This window comes from Hippoglossus hippoglossus, chromosome 13 (genome assembly GCF_009819705.1).
Source record: "Hippoglossus hippoglossus isolate fHipHip1 chromosome 13, fHipHip1.pri, whole genome shotgun sequence".
Taxonomy (NCBI): Eukaryota; Metazoa; Chordata; class Actinopteri; order Pleuronectiformes; family Pleuronectidae; genus Hippoglossus; species Hippoglossus hippoglossus.
This window is the reverse complement of record NC_047163.1, coordinates 9,518,500-9,540,846: the sequence shown is the minus strand read 5'-3', so window position 1 is coordinate 9,540,846 and position 22,347 is coordinate 9,518,500. Positions and strand designations below refer to the sequence as shown.

General features: G+C 40.6%; 4 protein-coding genes across 4 annotated transcripts in view; all 4 read left to right on the top strand.

Moving 5' to 3' along the window:
* The first annotated feature begins 1,095 nt into the window (after positions 1-1,095).
* LOC117773113 (extracellular calcium-sensing receptor-like) lies at positions 1,096-4,199 on the top strand. Its single transcript, XM_034604810.1, has 6 exons — positions 1,096-1,298; positions 1,394-1,664; positions 1,769-2,569; positions 2,725-2,955; positions 3,065-3,188; positions 3,286-4,199. The coding sequence occupies exons 1-6, from the start codon at positions 1,096-1,098 to the stop codon at positions 4,197-4,199; spliced, it is 2,544 nt and encodes an 847-aa protein (XP_034460701.1).
* A 1,016-nt stretch (positions 4,200-5,215) lies between these two features.
* On the top strand, positions 5,216-6,574 carry LOC117773112 (vomeronasal type-2 receptor 26-like). Its single transcript, XM_034604809.1, has 3 exons — positions 5,216-5,226; positions 5,437-5,528; positions 5,685-6,574. Exons 1-3 carry the CDS (start codon positions 5,216-5,218, stop codon positions 6,572-6,574), a joined length of 993 nt encoding a protein of 330 aa, XP_034460700.1.
* Positions 6,575-10,985: 4,411 nt separating this feature from the next.
* Positions 10,986-14,087, top strand: LOC117773111 (extracellular calcium-sensing receptor-like). The gene is made up of 6 exons (XM_034604808.1): positions 10,986-11,188; positions 11,284-11,554; positions 11,659-12,459; positions 12,615-12,845; positions 12,955-13,078; positions 13,174-14,087. Exons 1-6 carry the CDS (start codon positions 10,986-10,988, stop codon positions 14,085-14,087), a joined length of 2,544 nt encoding a protein of 847 aa, XP_034460699.1.
* Positions 14,088-19,326: 5,239 nt separating this feature from the next.
* The window catches only part of LOC117773110 (extracellular calcium-sensing receptor-like), a 4,492-nt gene continuing 1,471 nt past the window's right edge, over positions 19,327-22,347 (top strand). The window contains 6 exon segments of the mRNA XM_034604806.1: positions 19,327-19,460; positions 19,556-19,826; positions 19,931-20,731; positions 20,887-21,117; positions 21,227-21,350; positions 21,448-21,556. Coding sequence (XP_034460697.1) covers positions 19,327-19,460; positions 19,556-19,826; positions 19,931-20,731; positions 20,887-21,117; positions 21,227-21,350; positions 21,448-21,556 — 1,670 coding nt within the window.

The window sequence follows — 22,347 nt, the reverse complement described above, 5'->3', positions numbered from 1 at the left end:
AACCAACTCACTCTGAGATCCAACAAGAGAGGAAACATGAAATTGTGAAGGGAATTATTGATATTTATTTTCCTCCACCATGGTTTCCACAACAGACCTGAGAAAGGGGATTGGTTGACTGCTTCCATCTAGTGGTCATATCCTCAGCTGTGCATTGTTGATGGTTTACTTAAATTTACAGAATATAGGCCACTCTTTCTCATGCAGAATTTACCCTTCACATATGAAAGGCTTTTTCTTTCAAATAAACCAGATTATTGTCATTATGTAATGATATTGGCACGTTTGAAACCTGAAGGAAAACATCAACCTTTTCCAGTCAATGCATGAACTTGTCCAATTGACACAAAATTGCTCACGCTGAACAGATCTATTAGTCTGTATGTAATAATAGTGATGGCGCCACCTACTGGCAACAGGAAGTAAGCTTTGTTTTACAACTATCATTCGATTTACATAAAATTTTCATTGTGTGATCTGCAATTGATAGCGTGGACAGTAATGCACAATTAGCAGGCAAGGATCGACGTCTCGTGACGGACGCAGGAAGTGAAGCGTTTATCCTTCCCGCAGTGCGCAAAACACATGCAACGCGGAGCTGTGTGCCAGGTCGCCGATCGCTCTCTCCACCAACAGCAACAGGTCCCAAGTTGCGTGTGCTTGGGCCCGTTCAGTGCTACAACGTAGCCCTAGTTATGATTATTGTTATTGTTTTTATTGTTATTGTTTTTATTACCTTTATATGTTTTTATTACCTTTATATGTTTTTAGAGATCCACTACTGGCAAACATCTGTAATTGACTGCAACGTTTAAACAGATACAGCAGAACGAAACAACTTTTCTCCACAATGTATTTATTATTTTTCAATCCTGTGCAGATCCTCAGAGGTAACAGGTAAATCAGTTCTGTCTCCTACACGTCAGTCATTGGGCTGGGTTTCTTAGAAGTGCAGTAATGCCTTGAGAATAATCTTATGGGAATTGGGAGTACGTTCACATTGGCTGTTGATTCTTCTCTCATGGTACAATGAAACACTATAAAGGTCAGTTCCCAGGTCAGAGTTGCTTTCGGTGAAGAACAGGGAGACTCGTGATGGGTTGGATCACTTGTATCCTCTTCACTCTGCTGGCAGGGATAAAGTCAGAAAAACAAACGTGCAAAGTGATCGGGCAAACAGGGTTCAAGGAGTTTTCTAAAGATGGTGATCTCATTATCGGAGGAGTTTTCGCTTTGTCTACTACACGCAAATTGATTGACAATGGCTACCACGCATTGCCGTATACATACTGCAACAAGTAAGTGAATGTGCGGTAAAACGTGTGTATGTTTTGTGTGTGAAAGTGATCAGCTCTAATGTCATTTATTAATAACAAGCGAACACTGTGTGTAGGCTGAATGACAGGGAACTGAAGTTTGCCAGGATAGTGATGTTTACAGTGGAGGAGATCAACAGAGATACTAAGCTCCTTCCTGGATTGAGTCTGGGCTACAGGCTGTACAATGGTTGTGGGGAGGAGAACCTGATTCGAGCAGCAATGGAAGCCATAAACGGAGAGGACTCAAAGGGCTGCGCTGATCAGATACAGGCTCTCCTGGGCCCTACCTCCTCCGGAGTGAGTAAAGACATAAACATCATACTCAGCCCGCTATCCATTCCACAGGTGAGGAGACGTGATTGGGAAATAACTGGGATTTATTAATGTTTCCATCTTTGAAGAACGTTTATTCTGCCTTGTTGTGGTTAACATGTTTTCTTTCTTTGAAGGTGAGCCATCTCTCCACTTGTGCTTGTTTGAGTGACAAAAGGCAGTTCCCCACATTCTTCAGAACTGTGCCCAGTGACCGCTTCCAAGTCATCGGTCTGGTGCAGCTCATGAAATACTTTGACTGGCGCTGGGTGGGGATCATTTATACTCAGGGCCTGTACTCAAAAGAAGGTGCAATGGCATTTGCAAAGGAAGCAGAAAAAGAGGGCATATGTGTTGAATACCGGTTACCTCACTCAAAGACAAATGTAAAATTTCCTGCTATTGTGGAGGCTCTGAGGAAATCCTCGTCCAAGGTGGTCCTCTTGTTTTTGCCCTTACCCTTCACCAAATCGTTCTTGTCAGAAATAGAGAAGTATAACATCACTGGAAAGCAATGGGTTGGCAGTGAGGATTGGATCATTCAAACAGACCTGGCTTCTGACGGGAGAAAGAGCATTTTGCAGGGGGCGATGGGCTTCGCCCTCCCTCAGGCCTCCATCCCAGGTCTTGGTGAATTCTTACTCAGCTTTAAACCCTCTGACGAACCACAGAGTGCTATAGTTAAAGATTTCTGGGAGTCGTTCTTTGACTGCAGCTTCTCTCCGTCAAATACTTCTGCTACGTGTACTGGCACAGAAGATCTCAGCACAGTCTCCAGTGACTACACAGACGTGACACATTTTAGGCCAGAGAATAATTTGTACAAAGCTGTGTACTTGGTGGCGTATGCTATTCACGCACTACTGCAATGTCACAATGGCTCAAATCCAACCACTGGAAAGTCCTGCGTGACTAAAGACCAAGTTCGGCCTAAATTAGTAAGTTCTGGTATATTTACTCAGGCATAAGATACTTAATATTAATGTTTTCCTTACCTTGATGTTAATGCGAAAACTTTAACATTTGAATATTAGCTACAAATCTTATTGGTTTCTCGCAAATATGCTGAAATGTCCTGATTGTCCTCTTACAGGTGTTGGAGCACATTAAGTACATGAACTTCACAACACAGAGTGGGGCCAAGGTTTTCTTTGATGAAAATGGAGACTCAGTTGCCCAGTATGACTTAGTTAACTGGCAAATAAAAGACAACGGCTCTGTTGAGATCGTAAACATCGGCCAATTTGACACGTCTCTGCCAGAGGGGCAGAAATTCAAACTAAAAGACAACACCAGGATAGTTTGGGGAGGAAACAGTATCGAGGTGAAATGACTATCTGTCTAATTAATTCTCCCAGCTGAATTATAGTGTTTTCCTACAGTGCATTTAGGTGCATTTATGAATTTTCTCACGTTGTGTTTTCTCTAATCAGGTGCCGAGGTCTGTTTGCAGAGAGCCGTGTCCCCCAGGGACTCGAAAGGCGATAAAGAAGCATAAACCTGTGTGCTGCTTCGACTGCTTTGAGTGCCCCGAGGGGACAATTAGTAATGAGACAAGTGAGACAGAAAATGAATTCATTCATGTTTGCAGTAGTAACAAAAAAGGAAAGAAATGCATGTTTTAAAATCTCTCTCTCTCTATCTCCACTGTTAGATTCTCCCGACTGTTTGATCTGTCCACCTGAATTTTGGCCGAATGAAAAGAAAGACCAGTGTCTCCCGAAGCCGACTGAGTACCTCTCCTACAACGAGATCATGGGGGCACTTTTAACTGGATTTGGTTGTGTGGGCATATTTTTATCTCTTCTGGCATCAATCATTTTTCTGACTCATAAAGAGACTCCCATTGTTAAAGCCAACAACTCGGAGCTGAGCTTCCTGCTGCTCTTCTCCCTGACGCTGTGCTTCCTGTGCTCCCTGACCTTCATTGGCCGGCCCTCTGATTGGTCCTGCATGCTGCGGCACACTGCGTTCGGCATCGCCTTCGTCCTCTGCATCTCTTGTGTCCTCGGGAAAACTATAGTGGTGTTAATGGCCTTCAGGGCGACACTTCCAGGCAGAAATATGATGAAATGGTTCGGTCCTGCCCAGCAGAGGCTCAGTGTTCTGAGTTTCACCCTGGTTCAGGTTGTAATTTGTGTACTTTGGCTCACAACCAACCCTCCATTCCCAAGGATGAACATGATATACTATAAAGATAAGATCATCTTAGAGTGCGCTCTGGGGTCAGCTGTCGGGTTCTGGGCTGTGCTGGGTTACATCGGACTTCTTGCTCTCTTGTGTTTTATTCTTGCTTTTTTTGCCAGGAAGCTGCCAGACAGCTTTAATGAGGCCAAACTGATCACCTTCAGCATGTTGATATTCTGTGCAGTCTGGATCACATTCATCCCAGCATATGTCAGCTCTCCTGGGAAGTTCACTGTGGCTGTGGAGATATTTGCTATTCTGGCCTCCAGCTTTGCCTTGCTGACATGCATTTTTGTTCCAAAATGCTACATTATCATATTCAGGCCAGAACAAAACTCAAAGAGACATTTGATGGGAAAAATACCGCCAAGGACACTTTGAGATGTAGTTTGAAAGGTGTCGAGTTAACTGCAAATAAACTAGTTTCACAGCCTGACAGATATTGTAGTAAATTATAAGTTGTGATGTGCTTAACCGAATCAAGTCTTCCTCATTTTTATTCATCAACTCCACTGAGTGTAAGCAGTGTCTGAGATTTCATTAGATTGGTTTTGAATGTAGAATTTAAACACATTCAACAAATGTTTACGCCTATAATAGTTCATTTAATTTATTGCAGTGGAACAGACAAATAAAAAGTGTCAAGAAACAGGCTCCACTATAAGCAACTACAACTGCACTCAGTGGAGCACATACCTCCTCCAAGGCCCGACAGTCAAAGGTAACACTCTCATAAATAGCAGTCCCTTAGACTTGCTTGATTTTTCTTATTAAGATCAATTAATTATTCTCTGACAAATCAACGAAAATGTTGAAAGATGCTCTGTCTCGCAACGATAAAGAAAGTGAAAGAAAATTCCTGGATCTGCCCCCTGATCCGGATCTGTATTAAAATGTATTGGGTTCTTCCTCTAACAAGTTTTATAGCAACAAAAAATAACAGAGAATTACAAACTCAATACCGTTTCTGTATATATGTGATTAGTCATTACAGAAGCACCCCTTGATTATACCATGGACTTGCTAACATTGTTAAAAAATCTTTCAGAATTTGAGGTGATTTATAAGTGGAATCAGAGAGTTATGGCAATTTACAGATTTTTTATTAATAACACATTTATTGATGTTTATAAAATCATGTACTACAGCATAAACACTACTAAAATTATTTTTATCGATACCTATATAAAAAATAAGTTTTACATGTAAATGAAAATCATATTTTAAAAAGTGACATATTTTTCAGGCAGTGTATGTGTGTGTACAAATCAGATTAAACCAATTCAATCCATAAACTCCCACATATCCTCATCACAGAGACGTATAACCTGTTCAGCTTTTGCAGGAACTGACCAGTTTTATCCAGTAAATTTTAAAAGTGTTTATGCCACGAACAAATGATAAGCAGGTAAAACTGGGAACACACAATCACATATTTTTGTATTTTTTTGTTTTAGGTTATTATTGTACATCATGAAGAACGCACCTACTTGAATTTCCTTACTGCACAAAACTGTCAGGGCCTTGCAGTTAAAACATGAAAACAGCACTTTCTGCAGCATTGAATATGTACTTAACTTAGGGATACACTCATTATGTTATTAGTCTTTGATTTTAGATTTCGAACGAGGAAAGCTCAAATTAAAGGAAAACCCTCCTGCTGTTTTGATTGTATCCCCTGTGCTGATGGAACTATAGCCAACTCAACAGGTACGGACAAGCAGACTAACAAACACCATCCAGTTATAGAATTTGCTTTAAAATGTAATGTTTAATGTATCACTAAGCGACCATGACATTCCCTGCAAACATTAAATCCAGATGCATGACTCTCACTCTCTTCTTCCCCTCAACAGGTGCAGCCAGACTTCACACAGTGTCCACAGGACTTCTGGTCCAGCGAGGGGAAAGACATATGCATTCCCAAAACAGTTGAATTCCTGACATATCACGAGCCGTTGGGAATAGCTATCACAGTCGTATCGCTACTGGGAGCCTCCCTGTCTCTGGCCACCATGGTGGTTTTCATCCAGTACAGAGAAACCCCGGTGGTAAAGGCCAGCAACGCTGAGCTGAGCTGCTTCCTGCTGTTCTCTCTTTTCTTGTGTTTCCTCTGTCCCCTCACTTTCATCGGCCGGCCCATGGTCTGGACATGCATGCTCCGCCACACAGCCTTCGGCGTGACGTTCGCGCTCTGCATTTCCTGCGTCTTAGGAAAAACAATTGTCGTTGTCACGGCTTTCAAAGCCACGTTTCCTGGCAACATAGTAGCGGGAAAGTTTGGTCCTGCGCAGCAAAGAATCATAGTTTGCTCCTGCACTTTAATTCAGATTTTGATTTGTATACTGTGGCTTAAGTTAAATCCCCCTTTCCCAGACATGGTTTTCAGATACAGCAATAAGAAGATTGTTTTGGAGTGTAACACAGGCTCTGAAGCTGCTTTCTACGCAGTGCTGGGATATATCGGGTTCCTGGCAATAATTTGTCTGTTCCTTGCATTTCTAGCCAGAAAGTTACCCGACAACTTCAATGAAGCCAAATTCATCACCTTCAGCATGTTGATATTCTGTGCGGTCTGGATCACCTTCATCCCAGCATACGTCAGCTCCCCTGGGAAGTTCACCGTAGCTGTGGAAACTTTTGCAATTTTGTTTTCAGCATTTGGTTTATTAATTTGTATCTTTGCACCGAAATGCTACATAATATTGATCAAACCAGAGAAAAACACCAAGAAACATGTCATGGCAAAAAACTGAACAAGAATATATGATATATAGAATATATGCTGCTGTTGCTTCCAACTCTTATATAATATACTGAAGAATTAAACATGGCTTTTCATCATTTCGTCTGAATTTACATCTATAAAAGTAATAAATGTTCCGTTCATAATATAACATTGTGAAATACACAATACAGTGTGTAAGTTATGTTTTGCAGGTGGAACCACTGGATGGGAATGTTTACTATGATCTTAATCAATTATTATAGAATTTATCATTTATTTGTGATTTAACTTGATTAATTACTATATAATTATTATTGAATCATTGTAATTTGAGCTGTTAAGTTTATTATTTATTATTTTATTATTTTATATTTATTATGTCATAACATAATAGTACATTATAATAGCACTTTGTAAATCAAATGTTTAACAGGTAAGTGTGTCGTTTGCAGACAAACAACCTATAGAATATTAGTTACAATATCTTTGACACACTTTGTAAAATGCATGCATATAAATTTTATATATGATTGACAATTAATAATTCACCAATGATTACTATTACATACAGTAGTACAGACAGGTAATTGTCATGTTTAAAGTACATTTAAAGATGATTTGTTTGAAAACTCACTTTAATTGACTCATTTCACCCATACATTTTCATAATCAAACCAAAAATATTTTGTATCACTCGATTATTTAGGCGCTTGCAAACAATAAAATAAAAAATTAAAATAGAAAAAAATTAAAACAAGTCTTTGAGTATTTTTTTTTAACTTCAAATGAAACATACAATAAAGCTACAACTTTTTTAAATCAAAGTCTAAATGATGATGTGACACTAAAGCTCATCTTCCTTTTTTCACCTCCTGTATATGAAAAGTGTCCAGTGATGCAATTCAATTCCACTTTATTTGTATAGCGCCAAATCATGACATACATTATCTCAAGGCACTTTACATAGAAGTTACAGAATGATAGAGAAACCCAACAGTTCTCAGCACAGGGCAAACAATCAAAGCAGCAGTGAGGCTCTGTCGGACGTCTGGCCTGTCTTCTACCAGCAGGGCACGGAGCGCTGCACGGAGATACAGACTCCTGCACAGACACCAGAACTTTAAATTAAGATTTAATTCTGGACGACAGATGACTTCTATCCTGTGAAGAAATCGAAATCACTTTAGGAGACATATGACAGAAAGGCCAAACTTTACGTACAGTAAACATAAATACAGCTTCTTAATCATGATCACATGAACAGAGTTTAGGGATTTCTTTGTTGGACACTTTTGATTATGCACTCTTTTGGTTATTTGACTATTACTTGTGCTTCCATGTGTTTAGATTTGTGTTCATTCTGAGTTCTGTGTTTCCTGTTTTATTTAGAAATTCTGATCCCCCTTATGTGTTTCTGTTTTTTCCTGCCTTTGTGTGTTTCCATCCAGTTGTGATTGTTTCACCTGTTTCTAACACCTGTCTCTAGTTTGTCATCAGTTCAGATTGTATTTAAGTCAAGTCCTCACTTCTGTCTTTGTCCAGTCGTCTGTTTAGTCGCTGCCTGTTTTGTCGCCTTAATGTCAAGTTCCTTATCCTGCCTTGTTTCTCCTGACAGTTTTACTTTGCCTGTTTGCTTCTAATTTTGTGTTTTCAATAAATTCAGTATTTCTTTCTTTTATTGGACCTGCCTCCTGCCGAACTCCTGCATTTGGGTCCACCTGCACACCATACTCTGAACACATGAGCATTGACTTATGTTTTGCCTTGAGGTAATTTGATTTGTAAAAAGAGAGGAATTGAAAAAAGGAATTGGTAAAAGTTTTGAAACTGGTTGAAAAAACTGCTTTCAGCAAAGCTATAATTTAAAAAAAATGATTGCCCCTCATCTGAGAATCTGAGAATAATTTGGTATATTGCTGTATAGCCTCTATAGTGGACATGGCAGATTCACATCTATGTAATGTTATTTGACTTGGTTTGTAATGTTTTTTGAACACCATGACAAAGTTTGATGATTGTCCATAAAAAGAAACCATAAAATTCAATCACTAACAGGATTCTATGGTCATTTAACACCTGGACGAAAACATGTACGAAATTGAATTTTACTATTTTCACTGCATTAAATCATTCAACCCCAAAATTATTTAATTTGTTGTTGATACATTTCAATACATTAAGGTGACAAAGTTTAACATTTAATGTGGCTTCTAAATGGGTATCTTAAGTCCTCCCTGACTTTACATCACTTCCTACAATAGGTGTCGAAAAGACTAATGATGACGTTTACATGGCTGAGCAAGGTCCTGTGTATTATAAAATGTGACTGCAAAACGATTGGAAACAGAAGGAGAGCAGTTATGGGGACTCTGACTCTGTCAGAGAATGGTTTTATTTTCCATTATTAAATGTTCAAAGTAAACGTTCCCACCCGCCTGTCCCTTCTTCAACCAGTAAAACAAGAACATTATATAGTACCACACGGAAAATGTGTAGTTTCCTCTGTTCACTTTCTCTGCTGTCGACTGATGAGTGACAACGACGCTGCAGTTGTCCAACAGAGAACTTTTGCCCTGGGGTGAAAACCCAGCTGAGCTAAGGAGGATTTTGAATGTGATGAGGAAATCCACAGCTTGTGTCGTCAGTTTGAGTTTCACATGAGTAACCTCATGAAAGTGCTTGGGCTGGAAAATATTGATTGAAAAAATTTGTGTTTTATTTGTCAAACAGAATTGTTTGTTCTCATCAGAGCAAAACCCTGAAAACAAACCAACTCACTCTGAGATCCAACAAGAGAGGAAACATGAAATTGTGAAGGGAATTATTGATATTTATTTTCCTCCACCATGGTTTCCACAACAGACCTGAGAAAGGGGATTGTTTGACTGCTTCCATCTAGTGGTCATATCCTCAGCTGTGCATTGTTGATGGTTTACTTAAATTTACAGAATATAGGCCACTCTTTCTCATGCAGAATTTACCCTTCACATATGAAAGGCTTTTTCTTTCAAATAAACCAGATTATTGTCACTATGTAATGAGATTGGCACTTTTGAAACCTGAAGGAAAACATCAACCTTTTCCATTCAGTGCATGAACTGAAGGGTCGGCTGTGGCTCGGGAGGTCGAGATGGGTTTGATTCCCGTCTCCCTCATTCCACACATGCCAAGGCGTCATTGGGCAAGACACTGAGCCCAAAAGACAGCTGACGGCAGTGTATGAAGGATGTGTGATAGAGAAATTGTTGCATGTGGAAGCCTTGTATGAACGTGTGTGAGTGGGTGGATGACAAAACTGTACAGTGAAGCTCTTTGAGTGGTTAACAAGACAAGAAAAGTGCTTTATATGAATACAGACCATTTACCAAATACAGACCATAAATATAAATCTGACCACACGTTTTGGCCTCTCACCACCAAACATTTGTGTCATGATCAGAGTCCAAGCCTGACCAGCTCCATGTGTCAATATTTCCTCAGTGTCATAGCGCCACCTACTGATTCGCCATGAAACAGGAAGTACTTTGTAAATCCACTCTGCATTATCCAACCGGCCCCCAAATTCTGACCTATGATCACAAACCTGACCTGAACAGCTCCATATATTAATATTAATTCAGGGTCATGGCAACCAACTACTGATCAGTGTGAAAATTAAGTTGTTGTAACATTGTCCAATTGACACAAAATTGCTCACGCTACATCAGAGCCCCGATTTGAAAAGATCTATTAGTCTGTATGTAATAATAGTGATGGCGCCACCTACTGGCAACAGGAAGTAAGCTTTGTTTTACAACTATCATTCCATTTACATAAAATTTTCACAGTGTGATCTGCAATTGATTGCTGTGAACAGTAATGCGCAATTAGCAGGCAAGGATCGACGTCTCGTGACGGACGCAGGAAGTGAAGCGTTTATCCTTCCCGCAGTGCGCAAAACACATGCAACGCGGAGCCGTGTGCCAGGTCGCCGATCGCTCTCTCCACCAACAGCAACAGGTCCCAAGTTGCGTGTGCTCGGGCCGGTTCAGTGCTACAACGTAGCCCTAGTTATTATTGTTATTGTTATTGTTGTTATTGTTTTATTGTTATTGTTTTTATTACCTTTATATGTTTTTAGAGATCCACTACTGGCAAACATCTGTAATTGACTGCAACGTTTAAACAGATACAGCACAACAAAACAATTTCTCTCCACAATGTATTTACTATTTTACAATCCTGTGCAGATCCTCAGAGAACAGGTAAATCAGTTCTGTCTCCTACACATCATTGGACTGGGTTTCTTAGAAGTGCAGTAATGCGTTGAGAATAATCTTATGGGAATTGGGAGTACGTTCACATTGGCTGTTGCTTCTTCTCTCATGGTACAAAGAAAAAACTATAAAGGTCAGTTCCCAGGTCAGAGTTGCTTTCGGTGATGAACAGGGAGACTCGTGATGGGTTGGATCACTTGTATCCTCTTCACTCTGCTGGCAGGGATAAAGTCAGAAAAACAAACGTGCAAAGTGATCGGGCAAACAGGGTTCAAGGAGTTTTCTAAAGATGGTGATCTCATTATCGGAGGAGTTTTCTCTTTGTCTACTACACGCAAATTGATTGACAATGGCTACCACGCATTGCCGTATACATACTGCAAACAGTAAGTGAATGTGCTGTAAAACCTGTGTATGTTTTGTGTGTGAAAGTGATCAGCTCTAATGTCATTTATTCATAACAAGCAAATACTGTGTGTAGGCTGAATGACAGGGAACTGAAGTTTGCCAGGATAGTGATGTTTACAGTGGAGGAGATCAACAGAGATACTAAGCTCCTTCCTGGATTGAGTCTGGGCTACAGGCTGTACAATGGTTGTGGGGATGAGAACCTGATTCGAGCAGCAGTGGAAGCCGTAAACGGAGAGGACTCAAAGGGCTGCGCTGATCAGATACAGGCTCTCCTGGGCCATTCCTCCTCCGGAGTGAGTAAAGACATAAACATCATACTCAGCCCACTATCCATTCCACAGGTGAGGAGACGTGATTGGGAAATAACTGGGATTTATTCATGTTTCCATCTTTGAAGAACGTTTATTCTGCCTTGTTGTGGTTAACATGTTTTCTTTCTTTGAAGGTGAGCCATCTCTCCACTTGTGCTTGTTTGAGTGACAAAAGGCAGTTCCCCACATTCTTCAGAACTGTGCCCAGTGACCGCTTCCAAGTCATCGGTCTGGTGCAGCTCATGAAATACTTTGACTGGCGCTGGGTGGGGATCATTTATTCTCAGGGCGTGTACTCAGAAGAAGGTACAATGGCATTTGCAAAGGAAGCAGAAAAAGAGGGCATATGTGTTGAATACCGGTTACCTTACTCAAAGACACATGTAAAATTTCCTGCTATTGTGGAGGCTCTGAGGAAATCCTCGTCCAAGGTGGTCCTCTTGTTTTTGCCCTTACCCTTCACCATATCGTTCTTGTCAGAAATAGAGAAGTATAACATCACTGGAAAGCAATGGGTTGGCAGTGAGGCTTGGATCACTCAAACAGACCTGGCTTCTGATGGGAGTAAGAACATTTTGAAGGGGGCGATGGGCTTCGCCCTCCCTCAGGCCTCCATCCCAGGTCTTGGTGAATTCTTACTCAGCTTTAAACCCTCTGACGAACCACAGAGTGCTATAGTTAAAGATTTCTGGGAGTCGTTCTTTGACTGCAGCTTCTCTCCGTCAAATACTTCTGCTACGTGTACTGGCACAGAAGATCTCAGCACAGTCTCCAGTGACTACACAGACGTGACACATTTTAGGCCAGAGAATAATGTGTACAAAGCTGTGTACTTGGTGGCGTATGCTATTCACGCACTACTGCAATGTCACAATGGCTCAAATCCAACCACTGGAAAGTCCTGCGTGACTAAAGACCAAGTTCGGCCTAAATTAGTAAGTTCTGGTATATTTACTCAGGCATAAGATACTTAATATTAATGTTTTCCTTACCTTGATGTTAATGCAAAAACTTTAACATTTGAATATTAGCTACAAATCTTATTGGTTTCTCGCAAATATGCTGAAATGTCCTGATTGTCCTACTACAGGTGTTGGAGCACATTAAGTACATGAACTTCACAACACAGAGTGGGGCCAAGGTTTTCTTTGATGAAAACGGAGACTCAGTTGCCCAGTATGACTTAGTTAACTGGCAAATAAAAGACGACGGCTCTGTTGAGATCGTAAACATCGGTCAATTTGACACGTCTCTGCCAGAGGGGCAGAAATTCAAACTAAAAGACAACACCAGGATAGTTTGGGGAGGAAACAGTATCGAGGTGAAGTGACTATCTGTCTGATTAATTCTCCCAGCTGAATTACATTGTTTTCCTACAGTGCATTTAGGTGCATTTATGAATTTTCTCACATTGTGTTTTCTCTAATCAGGTGCCGAGGTCTGTTTGCAGGGAGCCGTGTCCCCCAGGGACTCGAAAGGCGATAAAGAAGCATAAACCTGTGTGCTGCTTCGACTGCTTTGAGTGCCCCGAGGGGACAATTAGTAATGAGACAAGTGAGACAGAAAATGAATTCATTCATGTTTGCAGTAGAAACAAAAAAGGAAAGAAATGCATGATTTAAAATCTCTCTCTCTATCTCCACTCTTAGATTCTCCCGACTGTTTGATCTGTCCACCTGAATTTTGGCCGAATGAAAAGAAAGACCAGTGTCTCCCGAAGCCGACTGAGTACCTCTCCTACAAAGAGATCATGGGGGCACTTTTAACTGGATTTGGTTGTGTGGGCATATTTTTATCTTTACTGACATTAATCATTTTTCTGACTCATAAAGAGACTCCCATTGTTAAAGCCAACAACTCCGAGCTGAGCTTCCTGCTGCTCTTCTCCCTGACGCTGTGCTTCCTGTGCTCCCTGACCTTCATCGGCCGGCCCTCTGATTGGTCCTGCATGCTGCGGCACACTGCGTTCGGCATCGCCTTCGTCCTCTGCATCTCTTGTGTCCTCGGGAAAACTATAGTGGTGTTAATGGCCTTCAGGGCGACACTTCCAGGCAGAAATATGATGAAATGGTTCGGTCCTGCCCAGCAGAGGCTCAGTGTTCTGAGTTTCACCCTGGTTCAGGTCGTAATTTGTGTACTTTGGCTCACAACCAACCCTCCATTCCCAAGGATGAACATGATATACTATAAAGATAAGATCATCTTAGAGTGCGCTCTGGGGTCAGCTGTCGGGTTCTGGGCTGTGCTGGGTTACATCGGACTTCTTGCTCTCTTGTGTTTTATTCTTGCTTTTTTTGCCAGGAAGCTGCCAGACAGCTTTAATGAGGCCAAACTGATCACCTTCAGCATGTTGATATTCTGTGCAGTCTGGATCACATTCATCCCGGCATATGTCAGCTCTCCTGGGAAGTTCACTGTGGCTGTGGAGATATTTGCTATTCTGGCCTCCAGCTTTGCCTTGCTGACATGCATTTTTGTTCCAAAATGCTACATTATCATATTCAGGCCAGAACAAAACTCAAAGAGACATTTGATGAAGAAAATACCGCCAAGGACACTTTGAGCTGTAGTTTGAAAGGTGTCGAGTTAACTGCAAATAAACTAGTTTCACAGCCTGACAGATATTGTAGTAAATTATAAGTTGTGATGTGCTGAATAAAGTAAATGAACCGAATCAAGTCTTCCTCCTTTTTATTCATCAACTCCACTGAGTGTAAGCAGTGTCTGAGATTTCATTTGATTGATTTTGAATGTAGAATTTAAACACATTCAACAGAAATGTTTACGCCTATAATAGTTCATTCAATTTATTGCAGTGGAACAGACAAATAAAAAGTGTCAAGAAACAGGCTCCACTATAAGCAACTACAACTGCACTCAGTGGAGCACATAACTCCTCCAAGGCCCGACAGTCAAAGGTAACACTCTCATAAATATCAGTCCCTTAGACTTGCTTGATTTTTCTTATTAAGTAGCTGCTTTCTACGCAGTGCTGGGATATATCAGGTTCCTCGCAATAATTTGTCTGGTCCTGGCATTTCTAGCCAGAAAGTTACCCGACAACTTCAATGAAGCCAAATTCATCACCTTCAGCATGTTGATATTCTGTGCGGTCTGGATCACCTTCATCCCAGCATACGTCAGCTCCCCTGGGAAGTTCACCGTAGCTGTGGAAACTTTTGCAATTTTGTCTTCAGGATTTGGTTTATTAATTTGTATCTTTGCACCGAAATGCTACATAATATTGATCAAACCAGAGAAAAACACCAAGAAACATGTCATGGCAAAAAACTGAACAAGAATATATGATATATAGAATATATGCTGCTGTTGCTTCCCACTCTTATATAATATACTGAAGAATTAAACATGGCTTTTCATCATTTAGTCTGAATTTACATCTGTAAAAGTAATAAATGTTCCGTTCATAATATGACATTGTGAAATACACAATACAGTGTGTAAGTTATGTTTTGCAGGTGGAACCACTGGATGGGAATGTTTACTATGATCTTAATCAATTATTACAGAATTTATCATTTATTTGTGATTTAACTGATTAATGACTATATAATTATTATTGAATCATTGTAATTTGAGCTGTTAAGTTTATTATTTATTATTTTATTATTTTATATTTATTATGTCATAACATAATAGTACATTATAATAGCACTTTGTAAATCAAATGTTTAACAGGTAAGTGTGTTGTTTGCAGTCAAACAACCTAGCAAGAATATTAGTTACAATATCTTTGACACACTTTGTAAAATGCATGCATATCAATTTTATATATGATTGACAATTAATAATTCACCAATGATTACTATTACATACAGTAGTACAGACAGGTAATTGTCATGTTTAAAGTACATTTAACGATGATTTGTTTGAAAACTCACTTTAATTGACTCATTTCACCCATACATTTTCATAATCAAACCAAACATATTTTGTGTCACTCGATAATTTAGGCGCTTGCAAACAATAAAATAAAAACGTTAAAATGGAAAAAAGTAAAAAACAAGTCTTTGAGTATTTTTTTTTAACTTCAAATGAAACATACAATAAAGCTACAACTTTTTTAAATCAAAGTCTAAATGATGATGTGACACTAAAGCTCATCTTCCTTTTTTCACCTGCTGTATATGAAAAGTGTCCAGTGATGCAATTCAATTCCACTTTATTTGTATAGCGCCAAATCATGACATACATTATCTCTAGGCACTTTACATAGAAGTTACAGAATGATAGAGAAACCCAACAGTTCTCAGCACAGGGCAAACAATCAAAGCAGCAGTGAGGCTCTGTTGGACGTCTGGCCTGTCTTCTACCAGCAGGGCACCGAGCGCTGCACGGAGATACAGGCTCCTGCACAGACACCAGAACTTTAAATTAAGATTTAATTCTGCACGACAGATGACTTCTATCCTGTGAAGAAATCAAAATCACTTTAGGAGACATATGACAGAAAGGCCAAACTTTACGTACAATAAACATAAATACAGCTTCTTAATCATGATCACATGAACAGAGCTTAGGGATTTCTTTGTTGGACACTTTTGATTATGCACTCTTTTGGTTATTTGACTATTACCTGTGCTTCCATGTGTTTAGATTTGTGTTCATTCTGAGTTCTGTGTTTCCTGTTTTATTTAGAAATTCTGATCCCCCTTACGTGTTTCTGTTTTTTCCTGCCTTTGTATGTTTCCCTCCAGTTGTGATTGTTTCACCTGTTTGTGCCGCCTGTCTCTAGTTTGTCATCAGTTCAGATTGTATTTAAGTCAAGTCCTCACTTCTGTCTTTGTCCAGTCGTCTGTTTAGTCGCTGCCTGTTTTGTCGCCTTAATCTCAAGTTCCTTATCCTGCCTTGTTTCTCCTGACAGTTTTACTTTGCCTGTTTGCTTTTAATTTTGTGTTTTCAATAAATTCAGTATTTCTTTCTTTTATTGGACCTGCCTCCTGCCTAACTCCTGCATTTGGGTCCACCTGCACACCATACTCTGAACACTTGAGCATTGACTTATGTTTTGCCTTGAGGTAATTTGATTTGTAAAAAGAGAGGAAATGAAAAAGGAAATGATAAAAGTTTTGAAACTGGTTGCAAAACATGCTTTCAGCAATGCTATTATTTAAAAAAAATGATTGCCCCTCATCTGAGAATCTGAGAACTCAGAAAATAATTTGGTATATTGCTGTATAGCCTCTATAGTGGACATGGCAGATTCACATCTATGTAATGTTATTTGACTTGGTTTGTAATGTTTTTTGAACACCATGACAAAGTTTGATGATTGTCCATAAAAAAGAAACCATAAAATTCAATCACTAACAGGATTCTATGGTCATTTAACACCTGGACGAAAACATGTACGAAATTGAATTTTACTATTTTCACTGCATTAAATCATTCAACCCCAAAATTATTTAATTTGTTGTTGATACATTTCAATACAATAAGGTGACAAAGTTTAACATTGAATGTTTCTTCTAAATGGGTATCTTAAGTCCTCCCTGACTTTACATCACTTCCTACAATAGGTGTCGAAAAGACTAATGATGACGTTTACATGGCTGAGCAAGGTCCTGTGTATTATAAAATGTGACTGCAAAACGATTGGAAACAGGAGGAGAGCAGTTATGGGGACTCTGACTCTGTCAGAGAATGGTTTTATTTTCCATTATTAAATGTTCAAAGTAAACGTTCCCACCCGCCTGTCCCTTCTTCAACCAGTAAAACAAGAACATTATATAGTACCACACGGAAAATGTGTAGTTTCCTCTGTTCACTTTCTCTGCTGTCGGCTGATGAGGGACAACGACGCTGCAGTTGTCCAACAGAGAACTTTTGCCCTGGGGTGAAAACCCAGCTGAGCTAAGGAGGATTTTGAATGTGACGAGGATATCCACAGCTTGTGTCGTCAGTTTGAGTTTCACATGAGTAACCTCATGAAAGTGCTTGGGCTGGAAAATATTGATTGAAAAAATTTGTGTTTTATTTGTCAAACAGAATTGTTTGTTCTCATCAGAGCAAAACCCTGAAAACAAACCAACTCACTCTGAGATCCAACAAGAGAGGAAACATGAAATTGTGAAGGGAATTATTGATATTTATTTTCCTCCACCATGGTTTCCACAACAGACCTGAGAAAGGGGATTGGTTGACTGCTTCCATCTAGTGGTCATATCCTCAGCTGTGCATTGTTGATGGTTTACTTAAATTTATAGAATATAGGCCACTCTTTCTCATGCAGAATTTACCCTTCACATATGAAAGGCTTTTTCTTTCAAATAAACCAGATTATTGTCACTATGTAATGAGATTGGCACTTTTGAAACCTGAAGGAAAACATCAACCTTTTCCCTTCAATGCATGAACTGAAGGGTCAGCTGTGGCTCGGGAGGTCGAGATGGGTTTGATTCCCGTCTCCCTCATTCCACACATGCCAAGGCGTCATTAGGCAAGACGCTGAACCCAAAAGACAGCTGACGGCAGTGTATGAAGGATGTGTGACAGAGAAAGTGCTGCATGTGGAAGCCTTGTATGAACGTGTGTGAGTGGGTGGATGACAAAACTGTACAGTGAAGCTCTTTGAGTGGTTAACAAGACAAGAAAAGTGCTTTATATGAATACAGACCATTTACCAAATACAGACCATAAATATAAATATGACCACACGTTTTGGCCTCTCACCACCAAACATTTGTCTCATGATCAGAGTCCAAGCCTGACCAGCTCCATGTGTCAATATTTCCTCAGTGTCATAGCCCCACCTACTGATTCGCCATGAAACAGGAAGTACTTTGTAAATCCACTCTGCATTATCCAACCGGCCGCCAAATTCTGACCTATGATCACAAACCTGACCTGAACAGCTCCATATATTAATATTAATTCAGGGTCATGGCGCCACCTACTGATCAGTGTGAAAATTAAATTGTTGTAACATTGTCCAATTGACACAAAATTGCTCACGCTACATCAGAGCCCCGATTTGAAAAGATCTATTAGTCTGTATGTAATAATAGTGATGGCGCCATCTACTGGCAACAGGAAGTAAGCTTTGTTTTACAACTATCATTCCATTTACATAAAATTTTCACAGTGTGATCTGCAATTGATTGCGTGAACAGTAATGCGCAATTAGCAGGCAAGGATCGACGTCTCGTGACGGACGCAGGAAGTGAAGCGTTTATCCTTCCCGCAGTGCGCAAAACACATGCAACGCGGAGCCGTGTGCCAGGTCGCCGATCGCTCTCTCCACCAACAGCAACAGGTCACAAGTTGCGTGTGCTCGGGCCGGTTCAGTGCTACAACGTAGCCCTAGTTATTATTGTTATTGTTATTGTTATTGTTATTGTTATTGTTGTTATTGTTTTATTGTTATTGTTTTTATTACCTTGATATGTTTTTAGAGATCCACTACTGGCAAACATCTGTAATTGACTGCAATGTTTAAACAGATACAGCACAACGAAACAACTTCTCTCCACAATGTATTTATTATTTTACAATCCTGTGCAGATCCTCAGAGAACAGGTAAATCAGTTCTGTCTCCTACACATCATTGGGCTGGGTTTCTTAGAAGTGCAGTAATGCGTTGAGAATAATCTCATGGGAATTGGGAGTACGTTCACATTGGCTGTTGCTTCTTCTCTCATGGTACAAAGAAACACTATAAAGGTCAGTTCCCAGGTCAGAGTTGCTTTCGGTGAAGAACAGGGAGACTCATGATGGGTTGGATCACTTGTATCCTCTTCACTCTGCTGGCAGGGATAAAGTCAGAAAAACAAACGTGCAAAATGATCGGGCAAACAGGGTTCAAGGAGTTTTCTAAAGATGGTGATCTCATTATCGGAGGAGTTTTCGTTTTGACTACTACACGCCAATTGATTGACAATGGCTACCACGCATTGCCGTATACATACTGCAAAAAGTAAGTGAATGTGCTGTAAAACGTGTGTATGTTTTGTGTGTGAAAGTGATCAGCTCTAATGTAATTTATTAATAACAAGCGAACACTGTGTGTAGGCTGAATGACAGGGAACTGAAGTTTGCCAGGATAGTGATGTTTACAGTGGAGGAGATCAACAGAGATACTAAGCTCCTTCCTGGATTGAGTCTGGGCTACAGGCTGTACAATGGTTGTGGGGAGGAGAACCTGATTCGAGCAGCAATGGAAGCCGTAAACGGAGAGGACTCAAAGGGCTGCGCTGATCAGATACAGGCTCTCCTGGGCCATTCCTCCTCCGGAGTGAGTAAAGATATAAACATCATACTCAGCCCGCTATCCATTCCACAGGTGAGGAGACGTGATTGGGAAATAACTGGGATTTATTAATGTTTCCATCTTTGAAGAACGTTTATTCTGCCTTGTTGTGGTTAACATGTTTTCTTTCTTTGAAGGTGAGCCATCTCTCCACTTGTGCTTGTTTGAGTGACAAAAGGCAGTTCCCCACATTCTTCAGAACTGTGCCCAGTGACCGCTTCCAAGTCATCGGTCTGGTGCAGCTCATGAAATACTTTGACTGGCGCTGGGTGGGGATCATTTATTCTCAGGGCGTGTACTCAGAAGAAGGTACAACGGCATTTGCAAAGGAAGCAGAAAAAGAGGGCATATGTGTTGAATACCGGTTACCTTACTCAAAGACACATGTAAAATTTCCTGCTATTGTGGAGGCTCTGAGGAAATCCTCGTCCAAGGTGGTCCTCTTGTTTTTGCCCTTATCCTTCACCAAATCGTTCTTGTCAGAAATAGAGAAGTATAACATCACTGGAAAGCAATGGGTTGGCAGTGAGGCTTGGATCACTCAAACAGACGTGGCTCCTGATGGGAGAAAGAGCCTTTTGCAGGGGGCGATGGGCTTCGCCCTCCCTCAGGCCTCCATCCCAGGTCTTGCTGAATTCTTACTCAGCTTTAAACCCTCTGACGAACCACAGAGTGCTATAGTTAAAGATTTCTGGGAGTCGTTCTTTGACTGCAGCTTCTCTCCGTCAAATACTTCTGCTACGTGTACTGGCACAGAAGATCTCAGCACAGTCTCCAGTGACTACACAGACGTGAAACATTTTAGGCCAGAGAATAATTTGTACAAAGCTGTGTACTTGGTGGCGTATGCTATTCACGCACTACTGCAATGTCACAATGGCTCAAATCCAACCACTGGAAAGTCCTGTGTGACTAAAGACCAAGTTCGGCCTAAATTAGTAAGTTCTGGTATATTTACTCAGGCATAAGATACTTAATATTAATGTTTTCCTTACCTTGATGTTAATGCAAAAACTTTAACATTTGAATATTAGCTACAAATCTTATTGGTTTCTCGCAAATATGCTGAAATGTCCCGAATGTCCTACTACAGGTGTTGGAGCACATTAAGGACGTGAACTTCACAACACAGAGTGGGGCCAAGGTTTTCTTTGATGAAAACGGAGACTCAGTTGCCCAGTATGACTTAGTTAACTGGCAAATAAAAGACAACGGCTCTGTTGAGATCGTAAACATCGGCCAATTTGACACGTCTCTGCCAGAGGGGCAGAAATTCAAACTAAAAGACAACACCAGGATAGTTTGGGGAGGAAACAGTATCGAGGTGAAATGACTATCTGTCTAATTAATTCTCCCAGCTGAATTATAGTGTTTTCCTACAGTGCATTTAGGTGCATTTATGAATTTTCTCACGTTGTGTTTTCTCTAATCAGGTGCCGAGGTCTGTTTGCAGAGAGCCGTGTCCCCCAGGGACTCGAAAGGCGATAAAGAAGCATAAACCTGTGTGCTGCTTCGACTGCTTTGAGTGCCCTGAGGGGACAATTAGTAATGAGACAAGTGAGACAGAAAATGAATTCATTCATGTTTGCAGTAGAAACAAAAAAGGAAAGAAATGCATGTTTTAAAATCTCTCTCTCTCTATCTCCACTGTTAGATTCTCCCGACTGTTTGATCTGTCCACCTGCATTTTGGCCGAATGAAAAGAAAGACCAGTGTCTCCCGAAGCCGACTGAGTACCTCTCCTACAACGAGATCATGGGGGCACTTTTAACTGGATTTGGTTGTGTGGGCATATTTTATCTTACTGACATCAATCATTTTTCGGACTCATAAGAGACTCCCATTGTTAAAGCCAACAACTCGGAGCTGAGCTTCCTGCTGCTCTTCTTCCCTGACGCTGTGCTTCCTGTGCTCCCTGACCTTCATATCGGCCGGCCCTCTGATTGGTCCTGCATGCTGCGGCACACTGCGTTCGGCATCGGCCTTCGTCCTCTGCATCTCTTGTGTCCTCGGGAAAACTATAGTGGTGTTAATGGCCTTCAGGGCGACACTTCCAGGCAGAAATAATGATGAAATGGTTCGGTCCTGCCCAGCAGAGGCTCAGTGTTCTGAGTTTCACCCTGGTTCAGGTTGTAATTTGTGTACTTTGGCTCACAACCAACCCTCCATTCCCAAGGATGAACATGATATACTATAAAGATAAGATCATCTTAGAGTGTGCTCTGGGGTCAGCTGTCGGGTTCTGGGCTGTGCTGGGTTACATCGACTTCTTGCTCTCTTGTGTTTTATTCTGCTTTTTTTGCCAGGAAGCTGCCAGACAGCTTTAATGAGGCCAAACTGATCACCTTCAGCATGTTGATTCTGTGCAGTCTGGATCACATTCATCCCAGCATATGTCAGCTCTCCTGGAAGTTCACTGTGGCTGTGGAGATATTTGCTATTCTGGCCTCCAGCTTTGGCTTGCTGACATGCATTTTTGTTCCAAAATGCTACATTATCTTATTCAGGCCAGAACAAAACTCAAAGAGACATTTGATGGGAAAATACCGCCAAG

Excerpts from the sequence above, each read along its gene's own strand:
- LOC117773113 (XM_034604810.1), top strand. The coding sequence starts at position 1,096 with ATGGGTTGGATCACTTGTATCCTCTTCACTCTGCTGGCAGGGATAAAG. Across the intron at positions 1,299-1,393 it reads CCGTATACATACTGCAACAA|GCTGAATGACAGGGAACTGA; the intron begins GTAAGTGAATGT and ends CACTGTGTGTAG. Across the intron at positions 3,189-3,285 it reads GACAATTAGTAATGAGACAA|ATTCTCCCGACTGTTTGATC; the intron begins GTGAGACAGAAA and ends CTCCACTGTTAG.
- LOC117773112 (XM_034604809.1), top strand. Across the intron at positions 5,529-5,684 it reads AACTATAGCCAACTCAACAG|ACTTCACACAGTGTCCACAG; the intron begins GTACGGACAAGC and ends AGGTGCAGCCAG.
- LOC117773111 (XM_034604808.1), top strand. The coding sequence starts at position 10,986 with ATGGGTTGGATCACTTGTATCCTCTTCACTCTGCTGGCAGGGATAAAG. Across the intron at positions 12,846-12,954 it reads GGGGAGGAAACAGTATCGAG|GTGCCGAGGTCTGTTTGCAG; the intron begins GTGAAGTGACTA and ends TTCTCTAATCAG. Across the intron at positions 13,079-13,173 it reads GACAATTAGTAATGAGACAA|ATTCTCCCGACTGTTTGATC; the intron begins GTGAGACAGAAA and ends CTCCACTCTTAG.